The sequence below is a fragment of the Colletotrichum lupini genome, chromosome 8 (genome assembly GCF_023278565.1).
Source record: "Colletotrichum lupini chromosome 8, complete sequence".
Lineage (NCBI taxonomy): Eukaryota > Fungi > Ascomycota > Sordariomycetes > Glomerellales > Glomerellaceae > Colletotrichum > Colletotrichum lupini.
In genome coordinates, this window is record NC_064681.1 from 2273908 (window position 1) to 2294065 (window position 20158).

General features: G+C 55.0%; 7 protein-coding genes across 7 annotated transcripts; 4 read left to right on the forward strand and 3 right to left on the reverse strand.

Moving 5' to 3' along the window:
• Positions 1-487: 487 nt before the first annotated feature.
• CLUP02_15168 (domain found in Dishevelled) lies at positions 488-2908 on the forward strand (the record flags this gene model as incomplete). The annotated part of the gene is made up of 4 exons (XM_049294092.1): positions 488-496; positions 884-1249; positions 1377-2711; positions 2783-2908. The coding sequence occupies 4 exons, from the start codon at positions 488-490 to the stop codon at positions 2906-2908; spliced, it is 1836 nt and encodes a 611-aa protein (XP_049151238.1).
• A 507-nt stretch (positions 2909-3415) lies between these two features.
• Positions 3416-4283, forward strand: CLUP02_15169 (uncharacterized protein; the record flags this gene model as incomplete). The annotated part of the gene is made up of 4 exons (XM_049294093.1): positions 3416-3574; positions 3665-3751; positions 3822-4191; positions 4258-4283. The coding sequence occupies 4 exons, from the start codon at positions 3416-3418 to the stop codon at positions 4281-4283; spliced, it is 642 nt and encodes a 213-aa protein (XP_049151239.1).
• A 473-nt stretch (positions 4284-4756) lies between these two features.
• Positions 4757-5457, forward strand: CLUP02_15170 (uncharacterized protein; the record flags this gene model as incomplete). Its single annotated transcript, XM_049294094.1, has 2 exons — positions 4757-4978; positions 5062-5457. The coding sequence occupies 2 exons, from the start codon at positions 4757-4759 to the stop codon at positions 5455-5457; spliced, it is 618 nt and encodes a 205-aa protein (XP_049151240.1).
• Positions 5458-6799: 1342 nt separating this feature from the next.
• On the reverse strand, positions 6800-8277 carry CLUP02_15171 (uncharacterized protein; the record flags this gene model as incomplete). Its single annotated transcript, XM_049294095.1, has 3 exons — positions 6800-6833; positions 7196-7832; positions 8019-8277. The coding sequence occupies 3 exons, from the start codon at positions 8275-8277 to the stop codon at positions 6800-6802; spliced, it is 930 nt and encodes a 309-aa protein (XP_049151241.1).
• A 36-nt stretch (positions 8278-8313) lies between these two features.
• CLUP02_15172 (uncharacterized protein) lies at positions 8314-9695 on the reverse strand (the record flags this gene model as incomplete). Its single annotated transcript, XM_049294096.1, has 5 exons — positions 8314-8581; positions 8641-8753; positions 8838-9273; positions 9362-9502; positions 9565-9695. 5 exons carry the CDS (start codon positions 9693-9695, stop codon positions 8314-8316), a joined length of 1089 nt encoding a protein of 362 aa, XP_049151242.1.
• A 231-nt stretch (positions 9696-9926) lies between these two features.
• CLUP02_15173 (beta-tubulin cofactor d) lies at positions 9927-14157 on the forward strand (the record flags this gene model as incomplete). Its single annotated transcript, XM_049294097.1, has 3 exons — positions 9927-10088; positions 10169-13215; positions 13341-14157. 3 exons carry the CDS (start codon positions 9927-9929, stop codon positions 14155-14157), a joined length of 4026 nt encoding a protein of 1341 aa, XP_049151243.1.
• A 727-nt stretch (positions 14158-14884) lies between these two features.
• On the reverse strand, positions 14885-19752 carry CLUP02_15174 (uncharacterized protein; the record flags this gene model as incomplete). Its single annotated transcript, XM_049294098.1, has 20 exons — positions 14885-14940; positions 15018-15145; positions 15216-15232; positions 15591-15612; positions 15788-16084; positions 16168-16307; positions 16363-16633; positions 16713-16861; positions 16961-17128; positions 17184-17568; positions 17656-17826; positions 17888-18060; positions 18143-18212; positions 18291-18478; positions 18576-18836; positions 18942-19323; positions 19416-19468; positions 19530-19547; positions 19598-19627; positions 19690-19752. The coding sequence occupies 20 exons, from the start codon at positions 19750-19752 to the stop codon at positions 14885-14887; spliced, it is 3042 nt and encodes a 1013-aa protein (XP_049151244.1).
• Positions 19753-20158: the final 406 nt, after the last annotated feature.

The window sequence follows — 20158 nt, forward strand, 5'->3', positions numbered from 1 at the left end:
TGCTTGTCGTAGCCGTAGCGTGGAGCGTCCGTCAGGCCAGGCATGGAAAGTCCACAAGTACTCCCGTACCTTACCCTCCTCCCACCTACTTTGCACTCCCCCACTCCCCTTGTCAGCCAGAAGTCTCACTCCCACGCTCTTCCCACTCCCATTAGCCTGCCCCCCCTTGTATCTTTTACTTACAGGGTTCCGCCGTCTACATGTACATCAACCCCTTGAGGCCTGTGTACTCCGTACTGTACCTCGTCTCGGCCAAGTACCTTTTTTTCCCTCTTCGCTCCATTCGCAGCCCTTGTCCCTTATTTTCCTTCTCCTCCACCACTACCACTACCACACACCTCCTCTCCTCTCCTCCTTCACGCCCTGCCTCACCAAACCACCCGCTTTCTCTTCAGTTTTTTTTCCTTCTCCATTTTCTGCGCCGTGCCTTTTATTTGAACACCCGTCTTGCCTTCTGCGCCTCTTCTAACCCTCTTCCTCCCATTAGATGGCCGCTGTCTCCAAGACATCCCGACCTCCGAACCACGAGCCATTGTCAAACGAGGCCAGCTCTCAACCTCTCACACACAAAGCCAACCCCAACCCTACCAGTGCTAATCCACGATCCACCGCTACTACTACTACCACCACCAGCACCGGCACCACCACCACTTCCAGCACTCCTCCTCCTTCTGCTGCTGCTGCTGCTGCTGCAACTGCCACTGCCACCACCACTACATCATCATCGACCCATCCCTACCACGCTCAACAACAACAGGCGCCCTCGGTGAACCGACCCTATTATCGCTCTCATCACCACTCGCCTTCTACCAGTTCCCTCTACAAACTTCAGCGTTCTGGTGGTATCTTCGGCTTCGCTGCTGCTGCCTTTGACAAGACCCAGTCTGCACTCGCTACCTTCTCCTCGGACCAGTCTGTCCGCCAGCGCGCCTCCAGTTCTGCATTGGGCCGCGCCTCTTTGACCCCCGACTCTGCCTCCGACTACTCTGCCAATCCGGGTTCCCAAGACAAATATCCACGATATACGAGCCCCTCCAATTACTCGTCCTCTTCCAGCAGCACCCTGAACAACATAGAGGGCAAGTATCCAAGCCAGGTGTCGCTGGTACAGGATATCCCCTCTCAGCCATATAGCGAGACCGATCCGACCAGGCCCCTTCCCATTCGATTGCCGAGTATCGAAAGCAAGATGCACCAAACCTCCTCGCGGCTTCTCCGCATGACGGATGATGACCGGCCGTTCACAAAGGTCAGTTCCATTCCTCCCAATTCCTGACCTGCTCGACGAGAATCGCGTATCCAGTGCCCCGGTCGCATTCCCGGTCGCTTTGACCGAACCCTGTGGTTCACAGATGGCTAACGTGGAACAATGACAGGACTTCAAGGATCTCTACTCAACACTGATTGTCAGCCTCTTGCCTTTGTCTGCACACCGAGTACGCTTAACACGTGTGGAAAACACGTTCTTGTCCGAAGATGCGATCAACAACTTGGGATCTCTCAAATTTTCTCAATCCAACCGTATGCCCGACCCCAAAGACCCCTCAAGGATAGTTACGACGACCACAACGACGACTTTCTCCATGGCCAAGGACATGGCACGCTCCATCTGCCAAAAGTTCCTCGAAGCGAGATTCATCGAGTCGGCCGATGGAAAGTACCAACAGGTGTACAACATGAAGGGTTCCGTGTGGCAATTGACGCCCAAGGGCGTGACCGTGTTGGATCGCTTCTGCTCACGCAACGGTATCCAACAAAAGTCGATATCCGACTTGGTTGGCGCAACACTCTCGCAACTCGTCATTCTCGAGCGGGACGGCCAGACGGACAAGCTCATCACGGATCGCGGCACGATTGAGGTCATTTTCAGGAGATTCATTGGAACACACGGCCCCAATGTCAAATCGAGCGTCAGCTCAGCCGATTCGGACTCACTCAGCGACTACAAGGATGGCTTGACTGGTGTCAAGATGGCTAGCGAGCGTAAGGTGAACGGCAAGACGTACAAAGATACCTTTACTGGCAAGGCCGCCACTGATTGGTTGATGGACTGCTGCACAACCGTAGACAGGCGGGAGACGTACGACATCGCGTCCCTGTTCGTGGAGTACGACTTGATGGAGCCCGTGGTACAAGACCGTGCTCATATGGCACAATATCCCAGCAATAACCTATTCCAGCCCACAAAGCATGCCATTTACCAATTGACGGCAAAGGGCAAGGATCTGATCAACGGTCTCGGTTCGCGGGGAAGAACGTCAGAAAGCGAGGTCGTCACACCCTCTCGTAACGCTATCGCGCGAGACTCCAACACCCAACGGCTCGACAAGATTCTCAACGACGCGGCCCTTCGTCTGCTCTTCAGAGAAAACCTGCGCGAAACACATTGCGAGGAGAATCTTTCCTTTTACCTCGACGTCGACGACTTTGTTCGAAGCTGCCGGCAGGCGATTCGGATCGCGCAGAAGAACCCCAATGCGAGCTCAATGGACGGCATCAAGGAGATCATGGCCCAGGCATACGGGATTTATAACGCATTCCTCGCCCCCGGCTCTCCCTGCGAGTTGAACATTGACCATCAGCTTCGCAACAACCTGGCGACTCGAATGACCAAGGCTGTCGGACAGGATGTAGCCATGATCGATACTTTGCAAGAGGTCATGTCTTTGTTTGAAGATGCCCAGAACGCAGTTTTTAAACTGATGGCAAGCGTATGTTTATTGTTCCGACTGATGCACCGTGGAATGTGAGGATTTTATACTAACCCATCTTGTTTTTGCAGGACTCGGTTCCCAAATTCCTGAGGAGCCCCAAGTACGAACACACCCTGAAGAACTACGATTTCGACTCAGTCACCGGCGGCGGCCGCGGCTTGGAGCGAAGCACGAGCCGATCGAACCGCAAATGAACGGAATATTTGACATTACGCAACTCTGCTCCCCCAAACTCAATATGAGACGGCATTTTTTTTTCTTGCACAATCTCATCACAACAAGACCGATCGCGTTCCTAGGATCGACTCCATCGATACTGGCACACGCAGGCCGTTTGGCAATTCTCGGCACTTTCCTCGACCCATAATCTTGTGCATACGTAGTGGATGGTCTTTGATTCATCAACGGGCGGTGGGCAAGATCTTTCGGTTTTTTCCAACAGAGTAGCCCCCAACCAGGGCTGATCTTGGCCGCCATCTTGATTATTTTGGAAATGAAGGCGTTGGGGATGGAACTATTCTTAGAGGGAGACCCCTTGAGTCGGCGAAACCGACCCTGCTTGCGCATGACCTCGCCGTCATCATCACACGCGGACTCGACTTTTTTTATTCCTTTTTTTTGGTTTTTTTCTTCTCTTCTAATTTCTCATTTTGTTTCAATCATAACTGGCTGGGTGGGGCGGACGATCATAGAAGGACGGCATGAAAGAGCGCAGTCTCAACCACGACCCCCGAGACGAGCTTACGGCGACGGATGAACGATTTTGTTCGTCACAAGAGTGGAGGATGAGGGCGATTTCGCTGCCAATTGGTATGCCGGAAGTGGATGTCGTGTGGACATCGCGAAGCGAGCAACTTGCTGTGGGCTAAGGGGGAGGACAAAAAGGGAGACGAGCGGTCGAGGAGCAATTCTGGCCCAACTGTACATATCTCAGAGCTCCACGAACCGAGTGGGGGCGCACAACGCTCGACCTTTTCAACTCGCCTCCGAATGAAAGGAAAGCATATGAAAGCGGTACCACAAAACTTGCCATGCCGGTGCTCGCATGCTCGTGTCCCCTGTGTGATAGGAATGCTTCAATGATGAAATCTGCAGAGCTCGAAATAGGATGGGAGAAAGGAGTCGAGACAGGAAGGTGTGTTTACTCCTGGCCCCCTTCCATGTGTTTGTCAACTCATTCGTCCCATCTACCTTTGGTTTCCGTCTTTGCCGACTTTCTTCCCTCCTGGACCTGAAATGCTGGAATGCGCCACATTACCGGCGGCCGGTGGAAACATTCTTGGCAGCTCAACGGACCACAACAAACACGGGCCCGGGGCGACTCCACCAACATTCCCGGCCGCGAGTCCGGAGCTTCTCATTGGTCCCGAAGAACCAAGATTCACAACGTCCAATCTTGCCGTGTTCCAGAGAACCAGAGGCTCCTTTTTTCGAGTGGAAAGGTGGGAAGTAGTCGTCGTGTTCCTGAGACAATTTCGTTGGTTCCCGGCTTAGCATTTCCTCTCCCTTTCCTCCGTCTTGCAAGGCTAAGCCTTTTCGTCAGCTTGTCTGGGTATCGCCAACCCCTGAGCGTGCCGTTCCGGTGGATATCTTCTGATTTATTTTGGTTCTGAGTTGATCGTTTGGTGTGTTTTCATGTGTTACCGTATCGGTATGAGATTGACATAAGAAGGAGGCTCTTGAACCGTTTTCTTGTGACACCTCTCTTTCCCTTTCATCCCTCACACACACACACATCTCACATACATCCATCCAAGAACTCTTTCGTTTGTTCGGAGGTCCCCCCCCTTTCGTTTTATTTGCTTCAATTGGCCTCAGTCACTCTCTTGAAAAGAAAATCCAAAACATTGCAACTCACTCTCCTTAACAAGAAAACCAAAAACTTCAAACAATCATTAACTAGCTCTGTTTGCTCTCCGGACAATCCCTCACGCTCCCTCGAAACTCACTCGCTCAGCAAGTAACTCGATAACCGACAACAATCAACAACTACAACTCACACACACACACACACACTTTACACCAACCAACCAACCGACAAAATGCAGATCCAATCCGCCCTCGTCTCCCTCGCCCTCGTCGCCGGCACGGCCTCGGCCTACGAGCACGTCTACACCAACGGCACCTACACCATCACCAAGGTCTGGGACGCCGTCACGACCTACTGCCCCCAGCCCACCACCCTCTGCTTCAACAACCGCACCTACACCATTGAGCAGCCCACCACCTTCATCATCCCCGACTGCCCCTGCACCCAGACCTACGTGAGTTTACCCTTTCCTCATTCTCTACCTCTGACGAAACATCCCCCTCTTGTCCGAAGCCGTGGCTGACACGTACGCCAAAGACCACCAACCAGTGCTCCGAGTGCGCCCACGCGACCGGCTACGTCGTCCCCGCTCCGCCCGCCAAGACCGACGTGCCCCCCGCCGTCCCCACCCAGACCGGCCTCATCACCTGCCCCGGCAGCCCCAACTGCCCTCCCGCTGCTTCCGGCGGTGCTGGTGGTGCTGGTGGTGCTGGTGGTGCTGCCTCCGGTGGCGCTGGTGGTGCCGGCGGTGCTGCTACCCCCAGCCAGACCGGCGCGCTCGTCTGCCCCGGCAGCCCCAACTGCCCCGCCACCGGCACCGCTGGCACCAACGGCACCAAGCCTACGACCGTCGTCGTCGCCGGCGCCGAGAAGAACGCCGCTGCTGCTGGCGTTGCTCTCGTTGCTGGTGTCGTTGCCGTTTTGGCTCTGTAAAGGGGGGGGGGGGGTTTGAATGCTTCGGCTTCTCTTCCCTCTTTGGCTGCAACATTCCCACCTTTTCCGTGGCTTTTTCCTTTCCTCCTTGGAGACTAGACATGCACTATTCTTCTTCTTCTCTCTCAGCCGTTTTGGTAATGGGGGGAGACTTCCACAGAAGGAGAGGGAAACTCGAAGACTCATGTGCGTTGGGGGGGGGGAGAGCATGCTGCGGGGTTGAGGGGAGTGAAGTGAAGCCAGATTCGCCTGCGCCTTCTGCACTCCTTGAAACTTTGTGCTTTTCTCTCTCTCTCTCTGTGGTGTGAGTTGGAAGGTTTTGTTTCCTCCTTCTTACAATCGTCATCTCTTCCTTGCGGACGGCTTTCGAGAGAGAAAAGAAACTTTTGTAGTTCTGGGATCCATGGGTGGTTTGGAACCCCGCTCATCCAAGCCTTGGAAAAGTGTGTGGATCCAACATCATTATTGTTTCAGTCTGTGTGTGTGTGTGTTTCTTGTTTTGTCGTTCATCATCATTGTTATCACGCCCCGTCATTGTATCACGCCGATTACGCCCAGAGATGAGGATACATCTGAACCTTGCATTGGGGGAAATTAGACGAGGAAGGAGAGAGAGAGTGAGAGAGAGTAGAGTGGTCGGAAGAGACAGCAGTGGCATTTTTTATGGCAGTATCCCGCTAGAACCCGGGTGAAAGACTGGGGGAAAGGGGCGGGATGGACACTGCTTCAGTGGATGGAAAGGGGACGAAATGAAGGATCTCCTTTGTTAGAATCTTGTTTTATTGCTTGGTTCTGTCACAAGGGGGGGAAGGGAGGATCGAAAAGGGGTTTCGATTGGTATTATTAACCCACTTCAGCATCATTATCACTCTGCATCCTTATCACCGCCATCATCATCATTATCATCCTAATTTAGGTGTATTTTCTTTGATACGCCTTTATATACTTTATCCTCTTTTTTTAGACTTTATAGAATTATCACTTTTGTTGTGTGTGTGTCATATCTGGTCCCATGGTGCCTCTTTTTTCGTTCAGTGAAATGTCTGTGAATTGGGATGTATTGGGTATAGATAGCCCTCCTCGTAACTGTGTAGTGCTTTTCTCTAGAGGCTAAGCTTATGTTACATTTCTCCTCAGTAGATTCTCGGACTCAGAAAACTTGCTTACTCATTCCTGAGGTTACTTGCAAAATGGTTTGGTTTGATCGTGATCTTTTCTTGGGCAGTGTTAAGACAATGGGCGGTAAGTTGAGCGAGGGACGAAAAGCAAGGGCAAAGTATGGACTTTGAGGCTCTTGATCAACTTCATAATCTTTTTGCTCAGTTGCCTACGATTGTCGAGCTCAGCCTGGGTTATTAGGGACAAGGTGGATGGGCCTAAATCGAGGAATGTCTCTGGTCAAGTCTTTCCCATCGCTGTCTATCATCAGTATTCGCATATGCGACCAGAGCACTATGGGCTCGATTTCAGCTACAGTGAAGTCGCAATATCTGTAGGAAAGATGTCTTCTCTAACAGACTCGAGCTTTATAGACACGATCATATTCACATTCACTTTGTGAATCACAGATGTTGATGGTCTGTTATCATTACGAATGACGGACTACTCTAAATGTATACGGTGATTGCTCCTGTACGGGCCTTTGATTTTCTCTGCCTCGGTGAAATGCGACCCGTAGAGCAATCGTTGCCCTTTCCCATCATATAGCCTGAAATTGAAGAACCCCACACGTTCGTACCTGTAGGATCCTCGAAGTGCCATGTTCCCGCAGTCGTCGATGATGTAGCCCAAAGGATGCAATATCAAACCGGCAATCTCGACGCCCTCTGCGTTGACGGGAGGTTCCCTGGTACACATGAGTGGTAAGATGACCACCTCCATGGGGAGTAAATCCTTCCGATAAAAGTCAAAGACGAAAGGGTTGTAGTCCAGTCGCTCCGACCTTCCATCAAGACTCAGCGAAACCCCGTCGTTGGGCATGTCCGACACTTTGAGAGTATAAACGCTGCCGCTCATGCCGATATAGCCTCCGAGTGGTATGCGGCGTCCTGCGGGAGCATCGCTATGGGCGCTATGGTAGATATGACGCGCGAGATGTAAGATGCTCTCGTCGCTGTTCACGATGGCCTTGAACGAGACCTTGCCTTGCACGGAAGCCCACGACCAAGATGGGGCGGGATGAGCAGGTCGGGGCTTCTTTTCCGCCGCAGGGTTCAAGCTCCAGCATATTTGTCGGGCGATGTGTGTATTCCAGATACCGTAAATGTATCGACTCAAGGAGGTATTAGAAAAGATGCCGGTCATTCCATTCAAGGCCGCGAGCTTGTCCTTTTCGTAGGTCAAGCTACAGCCCGAGTACTCCTCAACCAGGTGCTCTCAGACAGTTGCGAACGTTTCTTCATCCTCTGGCGAGTCCATTTCCTCTAGGGGGCGCATTCTGCGTATTCGGGCGACGACTTTCTCGCGCTCGACCACGTCGTTGTCTGGTGCCACCGGTATGCCGTCGGGCAAGCTCTCACAGGCAAGGCGCCGTCTAAATTTCCAAAAGACTTGGTCTTTACCGAAGTGAAGAGTCCCTTTGGGCAGTAAGCGCTCTTGGAAGACCCAACCGCGCTTGTACAGCGGGGCTCTGTTGTAGTCGTTTAGGATGGACGTGTGATCCCAGACGGTGTATTCGCGAGACGGGATATCCGTTCTCTCTGAGCAAACAACCAACGATTCCAAGACGGATGGGTCTCTCGCTGTGAAGAGTCCACCATCGGGTCCCTCGGAGTGTGCGGCAACGATGTTGCAGGTGGAGTTGGAGTACACGTGGTCCATTCTGGAGGACTCTTTCTTCCAATCTAATGGGCTATCTTAAAGGATGCATAGTGAGTCGATCCAGATATGACGAATATTGAAGTGATGAGCCAGCGCGATCGTATCGCGGAAGGTCTTGGGAAGACTCTTGATAGCTGTGTTGTTTTGGAATGCGGGCAGTGTGTCCGATGTAAGCTGTGCGAATGGCAAAGAGCCCCAGCGGTGACTCAGCGTGAGATAACCTCCATAATTGGCAGGCGTTTGATGATGCTCGGTGGTGATGACCTTCCACCAGTGACTACCTGAGTCTCCAGCATCAATGAGCCTGGAAGGTAGCCAGGTCGAATGGCTGTAGAAAACTTTGCACTCGGGATGGTTTCGGACGCAGTCATTGAGCCACTTTGCATTGTTATGAAAGCATCTTGCGAGTCCATACGTGGACTCAACCGCGCAGGTGGCTCGTCATCTAGTATCTCGTCAGTCTTTTCAGTAGTAGACTACCGAGTTCCGAGTCCTCGGACTGGATGCTCATCGGGGCAGTATAAATCACCGGGGCTACGCTTGAGGAGATTACAACAAACCAAGTCATCCAGATCATCCTCTCCCCACGCGCGTCCTGTATGCTGTTCAGAACCCGCAAAGAATAATCTCACGGGATCGGGTCTTGGATGAAGAATGAGATCCTCTTTCAGAACAGTCGAAATGCTCGGATCCGCAGAGTGACGCGCAAAGCGTTTACAGAAATAACATCCCTGTTCGACTGCCTTGGCGAGATCCTCGGATGACCCGTGATGCTGATTGCGACGTCTTCGACGGAAGTCGTCGGCCTTGACTGCCTCTTTGCTGAAAGCATCCTTGCACGCGGTGCAGAAAACGGTGTCTTTTGAGTGGGTGAAGGCTGGACGGATGGATCTGACGACGTTTTGGGGGTGGGCTATCGTCGAATTGTATAGTCCGTTCCATAGGCCCGTTTTCGGCAGATGATTGATTTGATTCTTGAACCATTTGATGATATGACTAGGTTGGTTTTCGAATAAAGTTCAACACCGATAACTGACAGAGCGTTTGTTATCTCGAATTATACATAGGTGTTGTTGCAAGACACTAAACGCAGACCGCCCCTTTACCCGCAGAGTCGGTCACGACTTCGCAAGGGACGCTAGGGATTGGAGGCAATTGGTATGGAAAGCAAAGCCCGACTAAAAATTTGTAACAATTAAGTGCAAAAGGTGGTCTTGAATAGAAGCTGTACTTAATGGTAGTTGGAATTATCGATGGGATAAAGGAGAAGCACCGAAAGCAACTAACTGTACCTCCACCGGAATTGAGGTACAGCTCGCGGTCGTATACAGTGCGGGTGACTCGGGTACACCAGTGACCGGCACTGTCCCAACTTCACTGCCTGAATTCGAGGTATCCACAACTTCAACCTCACTCATTCATCAGATCAATTTCTCATCCGAGGTCTGGTGCTTAACGTCCCTCACCCAGATAAACTGAAGATTGAAACAGGAAACTCACCGTTGGACTTCAGATCGAAGTTCTGAACTTAGTATCCTGAAATCTTCGGTATTCTTATCCCGACTACCCCGCTACAAGACATGGAATAAAAGCCCAGCCGATTGTCTACGAACCTCTCAGCCTATTTCGAAGACCGGCGGTCAGCCAACATGGATGCTCACGAAGACGATAGCGACATCAAGTTGCAAAAGGCCTCATCAGAGCTCATTGCAGAGTTCTCTCGCTCCCTTCCGCTCTTCCTACGCAAGCCTGATGGCAAGACCCTCCGCGCCCGCGTCAGGGTGTCAGAGACCTCACGTCTGACTTCAAGCGTAGATACCCCCTCTGCACTGAATCTCATATCCCTCTATATCGAAACACATTCAATACATGATTCTGACACGTCTCATAGCTCCTTGATCCATTCCAAGAGCTGCCTCAGCTACTGGATCCTCATCTACCAGAGTGGCTCCCCCTCCTTGCATCAACGTATCTGGAGCACCTCAACACCCGCTCCCGGGCCCGGGCCCGGCCATCGGCTTCAACCCGCTCCCAGCTCCTGGAACCCCTGAACCTCGCCATCGCCAAAATCATCTACACCTTCACCAAGATCCGCGGCGAAAAGGTTATTGTTCGCTTCCTCAACGTCGAGTCCCGCCACATCGAGCCCCTTCTCTCGGCCCTTGAAGCCTCAGAGCGCGCCTCGTCAACCGCACGCCCCGCGCTCAACCCCCTTTCTTCGCCCCAGTCATCCTCCGCAGCGGCAACATCCCCATCGGGTGCCATAGCACAATGGTCCTGGGAAGAGCGCTACCTCGTCCTCCTCTGGCTCTCACACCTCCTCCTCGCCCCTTTTGACCTCTCAACCATCTCCTCCGCCTCCGCCGACCCGGACCTCACTCTCCCCACGATCCCAGACTTCGACTGGCCCGATGACCTCCCCGGAATCACCGTCCGCATTCTACCCCTCGCTATCAAGTACCTCGCCACCTCCGGCAAAGAGCGCGATGGCGCCCGCGCCCTGCTCATCCGCATCGCCATGCGCCGCGACATGCAATCCCAAGGCGTCCTCTCCGCCCTCGTCCACTGGTCTCTCGCCTCCCTGAAACCTTCGTCATCCTCCGACGCCGCGACACCGGCACCGCCGCAGCCGCCCTACTTTTACATCGGCGTCCTCTCCTTCCTCGCCGGCGTCCTCCGCTCATCCATAAACACCTCCGATATGGACGCCTACCTCTCGCCCATCTTCCTCACCGCGCATGCAGTCGCCTCGGCTGGAGACCCCCAGGATACCACGGCCATGGCCACATCCACCCCGTCCCTCTCAAGCGCTATCCGCTCCGTCGCCGTAGCGCGCAAGATGCTCATCAAAGTCATTCGCTCCGTCACGGTCCTCCTTCTACGCAGCAACAGGTCCCCGTCAGATCAGCAGAGCACCGACGAACTAGTCGAATTGTCCATAGGTTACCTTCTAGAATCCCTTGCCGACAACGACACCCCCGTCCGGCTGGCCGCCTCTAAAGCCCTCAGCATCGTCACCCTCAAGCTTGACCCGGACATGGCCTCTCAAGTCGTCGACGCCGTCCTGGACTCCCTCAACCGCAACGTCTTTTGGACCCGCGACCCGGGCACTCCCAAAGGAGCCTCTTCTGCCACCACCACGCGCGACCTTACAGCCGTCAACCCCCTAGAATGGCACGGCCTAATGCTCACCCTCTCCCATCTCCTCTACCGCCGCTCTCCACCCGCGTCTCAACTTCCCGCCATCGTTCACGGCCTCCTTCTCGGCCTCTCGTTCGAAAAACGCAGCACTTCGGGCGGTTCCATCGGCACAAACGTCCGCGACGCAGCCTGCTTCGGCATCTGGGCCCTCGCACGCCGCTACACCACCCCGGAACTCCTCGACGTCCCCACCGCCGCCGTCGTCGCGGCACGCAGCTATCATCGCGCCGCATCCAACGTCACCATCCTACAAGTCCTCGCCACAGAGCTCACTGTGACAGCTTCTCTCGACCCGGCAGGCAACATCCGCCGCGGCGCCTCAGCCGCCCTGCAGGAGCTCATCGGTCGGCACCCGGATACCGTCGAAAAGGGCATCTGGGTCGTGCAGGCTGTAGACTATCACACCGTCGCCCTGCGCTCGCGTGCGGTACACGACGTCGCGCTCAGCGCGACTAAGCTCTCGTCGCAGTACGGCGCCGCTCTGCTGGATGGCCTGCTCGGCTGGCGGGGCATAGGCGACGCCGATGTCGTCTCGCGGCGCGTGGCTGGCGCGTCGTTTGGTACGCTCACGCTGGAGCTCGCGCGACAAGCTGGAGCCGGGCCTTCGTCGTCTCCGTCTGGCGGGTCTGGAAACGACGACGTTGCTCAGTTCACGGCGTCCATCGAGAGGGTGCTCGCGCGCCTGCGTACGCTCCAGACGCGCCAAGTCGACGAGCGACATGGTCTCGTTCTCTGCCTCGCGTCCGTCCTGGATAAGTTCCCTGAGCTGCTTGCCGGCAAGCCGGTCGATAGCGTCACTGGAATCGCTCACCGCATCGTCCGTGAACTGGAGGTCCTCTTCAAGGAATTCCAGACGACGACGTATCGTCGACCGGAGCTAGTCGCCGAAGCGTACAGCCGTTTGATCACTTCATCATTCCCTATCCTACAAGCTACTTCATCTCCCAAAGGCGCAATCATAAACTTAGAGCCAGGCTACAGGGTCGTCTCAACAGATAACACCGAAAATCTACTCCATGCCATCAAGACGACCGACAACGCCCAGGATACCAACATAATCCCCGACGGCGTAACGAGCTTGGTCTCGACTTTCACCCCCATCGTCAGCGCAGGCCTCGTCCGCACAGAAAAGGAAGCCGTCGCCGCGTCCTCGGAAGCAGCCCTCGTCCTCCTCGTCTTCTCCCCCGCACAAGAGCGCACGCGCATCGTCACAGAATGGGCCGGCGCCGTGCGGCAGCGGCCCACATCGCGCGCGGCCAGCGACACGGGCGCGCTCTATGCGCTGACGATGGCGTACCCAGTCACGACTACGTTTAGCGACGGCGGCAGCAGCGTCGTCTGCGACACCATCCTCACCCGATGGGCCGGCGACAACGACATTGACACGCGCGTGGCGATCCTGCAGGCCCTCTCGCAGAGCGGTCTGCTACGGGACCAGGCGCTCGTGTTCCTCGACCTGCTGGCGGAGGGTCTGAACGATTATACGACGAACGCGAGGGGCGACGTCGGATCGCACGTCAGGTTGGAGGCGCTCAAGGCGACGAGGTCATTGTGGACTATGGCTCTTGGTGTGGATCGCTCTCATTCTGTCATCAGGGGAAACAATGATCACAGGACGGAATGGCTTCCCGCGGCGGTCTCGAAGCTGTTCCTTCGGACGCTGCGTCTAGCTGCTGAGAAGCTGGATCGCGTGCGGACTGAAGCGCACGCGGTCCTTGCTCTGACTGTTGAGCCTAGGTAAGGAATACCTCCCCCCCCCCCCCCCCCCTTTCCCCCCTTAATCACCTTTGACAGTCGCCTCATGAACGGCGAGGGAACGAAAAACAAAAAGGACCTCAACTAACAAAGTATACACACACCAGCTTCGCAACAACCTTTACAAAGCTCACCTTTTCGTCAAAAACCTACTTCCAAACCCTCCTGAACCTCTACGCGACAGAAAACAGCCTGCAGCCGCCCATCGCGGAGCCGGCCAGGGCCGACGCGGGGGCCTGGATGGCGGAGCTGCTGGCGGGGTACGTCACGTCGGCCGACACGGGCAACGAGGACCTGGTCATCGCGTCCCGCGCGGCGCTGGCCGACTTTTGCGCCGCGTCGCCGCGGAACCTGGACGCCGTCTGCGCGGCGCTGGTCAGCAACGTCAAGACCAGGCAGACGCCGGGCCGGGGCCAGGGCCAGGGAGACCGCGTGGTGGTGCCGACGCTCGAGATCGTGGCGTTCCTCTGCCACGTCGGGCTCTTCCAAAAGTGTCGCGGGGTCGACCTGCGGCACCTGTGCCTGCAGGTCCAAAAGGCGGGTTACAAGACGGGTAATGTGAGGAAGCTGGAGGCTTGTATCAAGGTGTACGGCTGCGTGGCTGGGTTCGACGAGGTGTGTGCCGGTGTAACTGAGGAGGACCTCGGAAAGGAGGAGGAGGAGGAGGCGGAGGAGATACTACGGGGTAAGAGACGGGACGGTATCTCAGAGGCTAGGAAGCGGCTCGGCGCGTTGATGTTTCATCCCTGGCCGAGGGTGAGGAGCCTTGTCGTCGACGAGCTGTGGAAGCTGTTTGGGGAGCAGGAGGATGAGCATGAGCATGGCGGCGGCGGCGAGTCGCTCAAGAGCGTCGACTGGAGTAAAGCCGACAAAGCCTCCATCAATCGCGTCGTGGAGCAGTTTGCATTGTCTCGGGCAGCCTAAGATGGTTCAAACCATAAACCATACGCCATCATAACATTGCGAGCGTCTGGTTTGGGTTGTGCAGAAATGCTGTGACGAGAGATGTTCTTTTTTTCGTCCCAACTACAATTTGCAACCTGTCTAGTCAGTGCGGTCTCTGCTTTGAGAAGAAAGCGGTTCATCTGCCGAACCACAACGCTTTCGCGGGAGAGGAATGCGGGAAAGGGGGGATTGGCGAGCTGTCACAGCAAAGACAGCTTCCCTTCCCGCTCCCGCTCAGATTGTTTTTCAAGGTTCAGCTCATCCCTGGCAAAAATCCGGCCGGCAATGCAATACCTCACGTTCAAACAAACAATACCAAGTCGGGATAGAACTCAAAAGTAGAAGCTCAGATCAAAAAAAAAAAAACACCACGTGTGTCGGCAGGCCGCAGCATAACCTACCCAAAAGCACGCCTTCATGAGGTCCGGTGGGGGAGGGGGAGGGCGGGTATGATTTGCCCGCTCCCAGACGGTGTGTTACCGGGCAAGGAAGGTGAGAGTTTCGGTGGGGGAGGGGGAGGGGGGGGGGGAGGGGGGGGGTGGGGGGGGGGGGGGGGGGGGGGGGGGAGGGGGGGGGGTGGGGGGGGGGGGGGGGGGGGGGGGGGGGGGTGGGGGGGGGGGGGGGGGGGGGTCGCTCGCGGGGGGGGGGGGGTGGGGGGGGGGCGGGGGGTGGGGGGGGGGGGGGGGGGGGGGGGGGGGGGTTGCAGCTAGACAGCTCGCTGTGGAGGGGGCCGAACCCTTTCATCTTTCATGCCCGACTTTGCTGCAGTGTGTAACGTACAACATTGGCGAAATGTTTTCCATCATCATTGCTGGTACGGCAGTGAAATAAACACGCACAGCTATATTCTGGACACCCGTGGGGGAGGGGTTCAATGTAGTCATATCCGACTTTCCGTTTCATAAGACCGAAAACTTCACGAAAAGAAAAAGGCGCCAAGACGCGGTTCATCAAAGCACCCTCAATGCTATTAAATGCGTAGAGACCATTCGTCAGCCATCTCGCGCGCGGCCGCCGGCCACCGAGGTTCGACGGACATCTCGCCGGGATTTTGCTACCGACGAAGTACCGATGAAATCAGTCGTCCCCCCCGGGGGAGGGCAGCAAAGGCAGAAAGATTACGCCGGTAGTATTTTTTTTTTCTTCGTCAATTTCCATGTCGATCAGATTATTTTTTAACTTCCGCTATCCGGCGGAAACGAGATGCTGGGTCCGAAACAAAACCAGTAGAAATGTTGTTGAATAATGCCAAGACCCCGTTGGCCCTAGGCGCCTACCTAATCGCAAACTCTTCGTGCAGAAGGCCGCGATGGTTGGTCGATGTCGGAATGTACGTTTACAAATGCCTAGTATAGCCTTTTAGCTTTGAAAGTCCTTGGGTTGGAGAAAATCCTTGAGCGAAAACTCCAGACCCGAGACCGAGTTTCTGACGTCCTGGAGTAGTGTGAGTGCCGATATATTGTCAGGTGCCTCCCGTTTACGAATGTAAGCCAAGCATCCCGCAAAAACAAATTGGATCCGGCAATGGTGTTTCATGACCAGTGTACCCTTTCCCCCTTCATGTCCTTTACGTTGTGTAAGCTGGAGAAGCACTACGTACACGTCTTACACACGGACGTTGGTGACGTTTTGTCGATCGGATGACAACGCACGGCTAGTGAGAACCATAAGGCGTAGAGTAATTCTGCCTGGTGAGCAAGCCGCCAGTATCGGATACCGAAGCAGATCATAAGAGACAGGTGCACAGGCACACAGACAAAAAGTCAACAGCCGCAGCCAACTGCTGACTACTGAGTATGAGGATTGAGGCTGGGGCTCCTTGGACTTTGGAGGATCGTTCAGAGCGCGGAATCGGGCCGTTGTGACGGTGCCATCTTCGAAGTAGTGTGTACCAGTCAACCACGGCCTAAGAGCCGTGGGAGCGTCTACTGCGTATGGGAGGATGGGATCGGATCCTTTCATGTCTCAAGATGATGGAATGTCTGGTACAGCGGACACGCTCCTAGGTGATATGAAATTCCCGCGGGAATTAGTTTTTGCCAGTAATTCGTAGAAGCTGGAAGATTGAGGTAGCCTGCGCCGCGTTTTAGCAACGCCATCGACACGCAAGTGGCAGCGACGCTGTGGCCCTGCAGGCTTGTTCTTGGGCACCTTATCCAAGGCGGTTTTGCACACGTAACAGACAAAATCGCCGTGTTGATAACCCCAAGCATGGCTTGACGACCCCCTTGTCAACTTGTTCTTGTACCTGATGCCATTCTTCGATAGTCTGGAACTGGCTCGCCGTTCGTTTCTCCCTGGCGGTTCTCTGCTCTTCCACGTGGATTTGACACAAAGAACCCTGGAAAGCAATTTCAGCTTCGAGGGACGCAATATGATGGGCGCCGGGGGAGTTAGTCTCGATTTAGCCATGGTGTGGCGGACGAGGTTGACCTCGGATTCCCCAAGGCGCAAGCTGGTGAGACAAAAGTAAGTACGCCTGTAAGTGCTCCCCCCGGATTGAGGGCTTGTCAGGTGGGCGCTAGGAGATGGACGGGGTGAGATACCAAGCCCGAAGAAGGAAAGGCGAGTGGCAGTAGACGGCCGAAAATGGCGAGGGGTAAGTCGGAGGCGTAGTGCGGTAGACGGATGGGGGTGCGGGCATCGATGTGGGATTTTGATAAGTACAAAGTATTATCTTGAGCTACTTTGGACGGAGAGAGAGGCTGGGATTGGTCGATTGGCGGGCGTCAGGTTAGCGTGGAACTTCCCCCAAGGACCCAAATGGTATCATTCAAAGGACCTGCTCAGTCGGGCAAGTTGGCAGATATGCAGTGAAACTCTTCAACATGTCTCCAAGGGACCGAGTGGTTGTTCTTTGACAGGTAAAACCAGCCCATGTACTTTCAGGAGTTGCGTCGATGCGGCCGATTCCGCACGAGGATTGCGAGAATCCAGCCACAGGGCCTGGCTAAGGAAGGATGTTGTTGGACTGGTGTCTGGAGGCATGCCGGACGAGCGGTTACTAGACGGATACTAGTTGCTAGTTGAAGACTCGGGCGCCATTGGAAAGGTATCGTATCTGTTGGTTGTGTGGGGTTCTCTTGTCCTCCGACTTTGGGATTGACACTATTGGTCCGAATCGAGGCTTGGAGCGGTGTCGCGTGAGCTACAGCGGGCGGTGTGAAGAGGCATACTTGGTAACGCCACTCTGCCTGTTGGTTGATGTTGTCTCGTACATCCCAATTAATTTTCGCGAGCTCTGGGCGTTGGAAAAAAAGATACATCAAGAGGGCGGTAATTGTGGGCTCGATTATCTGGAAGAGACATTGGTCAGAATGGCGATTGTCTGTTCCAACCGTATGGCCGAAGCTGGTGTAAGCCGGTAGAGATATGATTGGGAAGGCATGGCTGGGAAGGGTCGTAGAAGGAATACCTTGTTACTTACTACGCAGTACGTATGCATATCTTAGGTAAGGTGCTGAGGAGGGCCATCACCAGTGGCGTGGCATGGCATGGCATGACATGACAAGGCACAGGCGGCGCGGTACTATGTCGAGGCAGAGATAGGAAGTGCCAGTGCGAAGCAGCAGGTGCAGATGCACATGAGGTACCTTTGCCCTTGCCTTGCGTTGGGGAAGCAGATTGAATCCGCAAGGCACCCTATTGCTCGATGCTGACAGCTGCTGCAACACACACTGGATGGCAGATTGCAAAAAAGGACGGGAACCTTTGAGCGCCGCTACTGCCCGTGACTACGGGCGGGACCGGATCTGACCCGCACGGCGTGGCAAGGAAGGGAGGTGCGTGAGACGGATGAGATGGCCTCGTACGGCTTACAGATACATGACATCCATAAGGCCAAAGGGTGGTGTATCCGGGCTGGAATAAGCTATGTAGCAGCTGAAGCATGATGAGTACGTAAAGACAGAAACAGAGCGAGCAACCAACCCATCTCCATTGATTGATCCATCTCGATTGTCACAGCCGAATCGGGCCACTTATGGGACCCCGTGCAAGCCGTGGACTCCATCGTGGTTCCCGGTGACAGGAAACTGGATGGATCTGGCCAGTGGGAGATGGGAAACAGCAACCTAAGCGGTGGCCCAAGCTTTCCCCCCGATGCTCAAGACCTCAATGTGTGTGCTTCTTCCCAAGTTCCCACCCGTGCGTGCCGTGCCCCTTCCTCTCCCCAGAGTGGTATCCGTTCTGTGCCGTTATGATCAGTGGTCAGTGGTGGTCCGGCGGCGGGTGTCATCCACTTGTCGCTGGCTAGGGCCTTGACCAACAGATGACGAGATGGCCTCTCCCGCGCTGTCCACTGTTGGGGCCGCACGCAGGGGGAGCAGACTCCAGAGTAGGGCAGGACAGGCAAGGCAGGGTAAATCGCAAGCAAGGTACGGATACGGCAGAGACACGGGTGCATCGCTGCATCGCAGGGCAAGACATGATGGTGTGCCTTGAGTGGACTGCGACTTGCAGTTGCCGTTGCCGTGACCGTTGCGTTTCGCTCCCTGCGGTCGTGAGGACGAAGACGGCAATGGCGTTCTGATATCCGAGTCAAAGGTATCCCGAGCTCGGGGGTGAATGTCATGGTATCTTAGATACGGAGTACCGTCTCTGTACATTCTGTGCAGACTGCATTCCGTACAGACATTACTCCAAATCCCCGTGGCGGGCTTGGTGCGACGCACACCACCCAAGTAGGTTTCTCACTGCCCGCCACAGTCGGTTAGTCTGGTCTCAGAATGGGGAGGGAAAAGAGACACGGATGGTTTTCTCACCTGACTCGGAAACTGAAAGATATCAGCTCGTTGCCCGTATCTGTGAATACCCAGGAATAAGGCCTTGACCGAGGGTGGGAAAAGAAAATGGGCATCCGCATCCGTAATTGTGAGGAAAGGATTGATAGGCAAAAGCAGCAGGTCCACCCACACCCGACCGACTGCTCTTGCACTTGTTCGACTTTGCTCCTGCTCTCCGTACCTGCCAGCCTGCCGTGCCTGCTTCTTGCCTGCAATCTGCGTTGCTTTCCTTCCTTCCTCCCGACCCAGCCCTTGCTCAACACTTGCCCCCCTCTCTTTACCCCCACGCCCAGTCCCCTCCCCCTCCCCTTCCTCCTCCACGTCCCACGGTTCCAGTCCCTCTTCTTCCTCACCCTCAGTCCTGGATCACAGCTCTCCTCTTCTAAGTTCTCCGATCTCCAAATCCCCCCCCACCACCGCCTTATCCTAACTATGTTCATCGCGCGCATGTACCCTGCATTTTTGACCTGCCATCGATTGAACTCAAATTTCAGCTGGACTGTCGACTATCTCGCCTTAGCACCGCTAAATTCTTCGGGACCCAAGTCACCCAACACTTGAGCATACTTTCAATTCAAGCGCGGCCTAGCCTCATGTCGACCATGCTCTCAAGTCTCGAGTCTCGACTTTCCCACGCGGCAACCCTCCTTCTCGGAGATCTTTCTCTGGCAAGAGTGAGACGGACAGCTTCTGATCAGGCAGGGAAGAAGGCCCCGTGACTGTTTACTGGTGTTGCTGATGTACAATTGCCAGCGCTATCGGACCGCGGTTCATGCCTGGTCTGTGCCATGGTCGGCCGATGTTGCGCACATCCCTCCTTATTAGGTAGCGTACTCGGCTGCGATCGTTAAATGCTGATACCCGAGAGAGGAACAAACGGCCTTGACCTCGAGGCATCGGACGACGCTCTGATATGGCACTTCTTTTCGATGGATTAAGTTGACTCACCTCACCCGGCGGCAACGCAACGGCCATGGCTTCCGTCTCCTGCGTCAGCCACCTTAATGGCTTGGCAACTCGTCAACCTTCCACCCCCTTGATCTTGCAGGCGTCCGCCGTGACTTTGTGCCATCCGCTTATTCCTCGCCGACCATTTGTCTACTCGGCATCGGCTGTTGCCTCCCACCCGCGCCAGCTCAACAGAACAGAGACCCAGGCACACGATGCCGACAATTGTGTACTTTGCGCCACGCCAA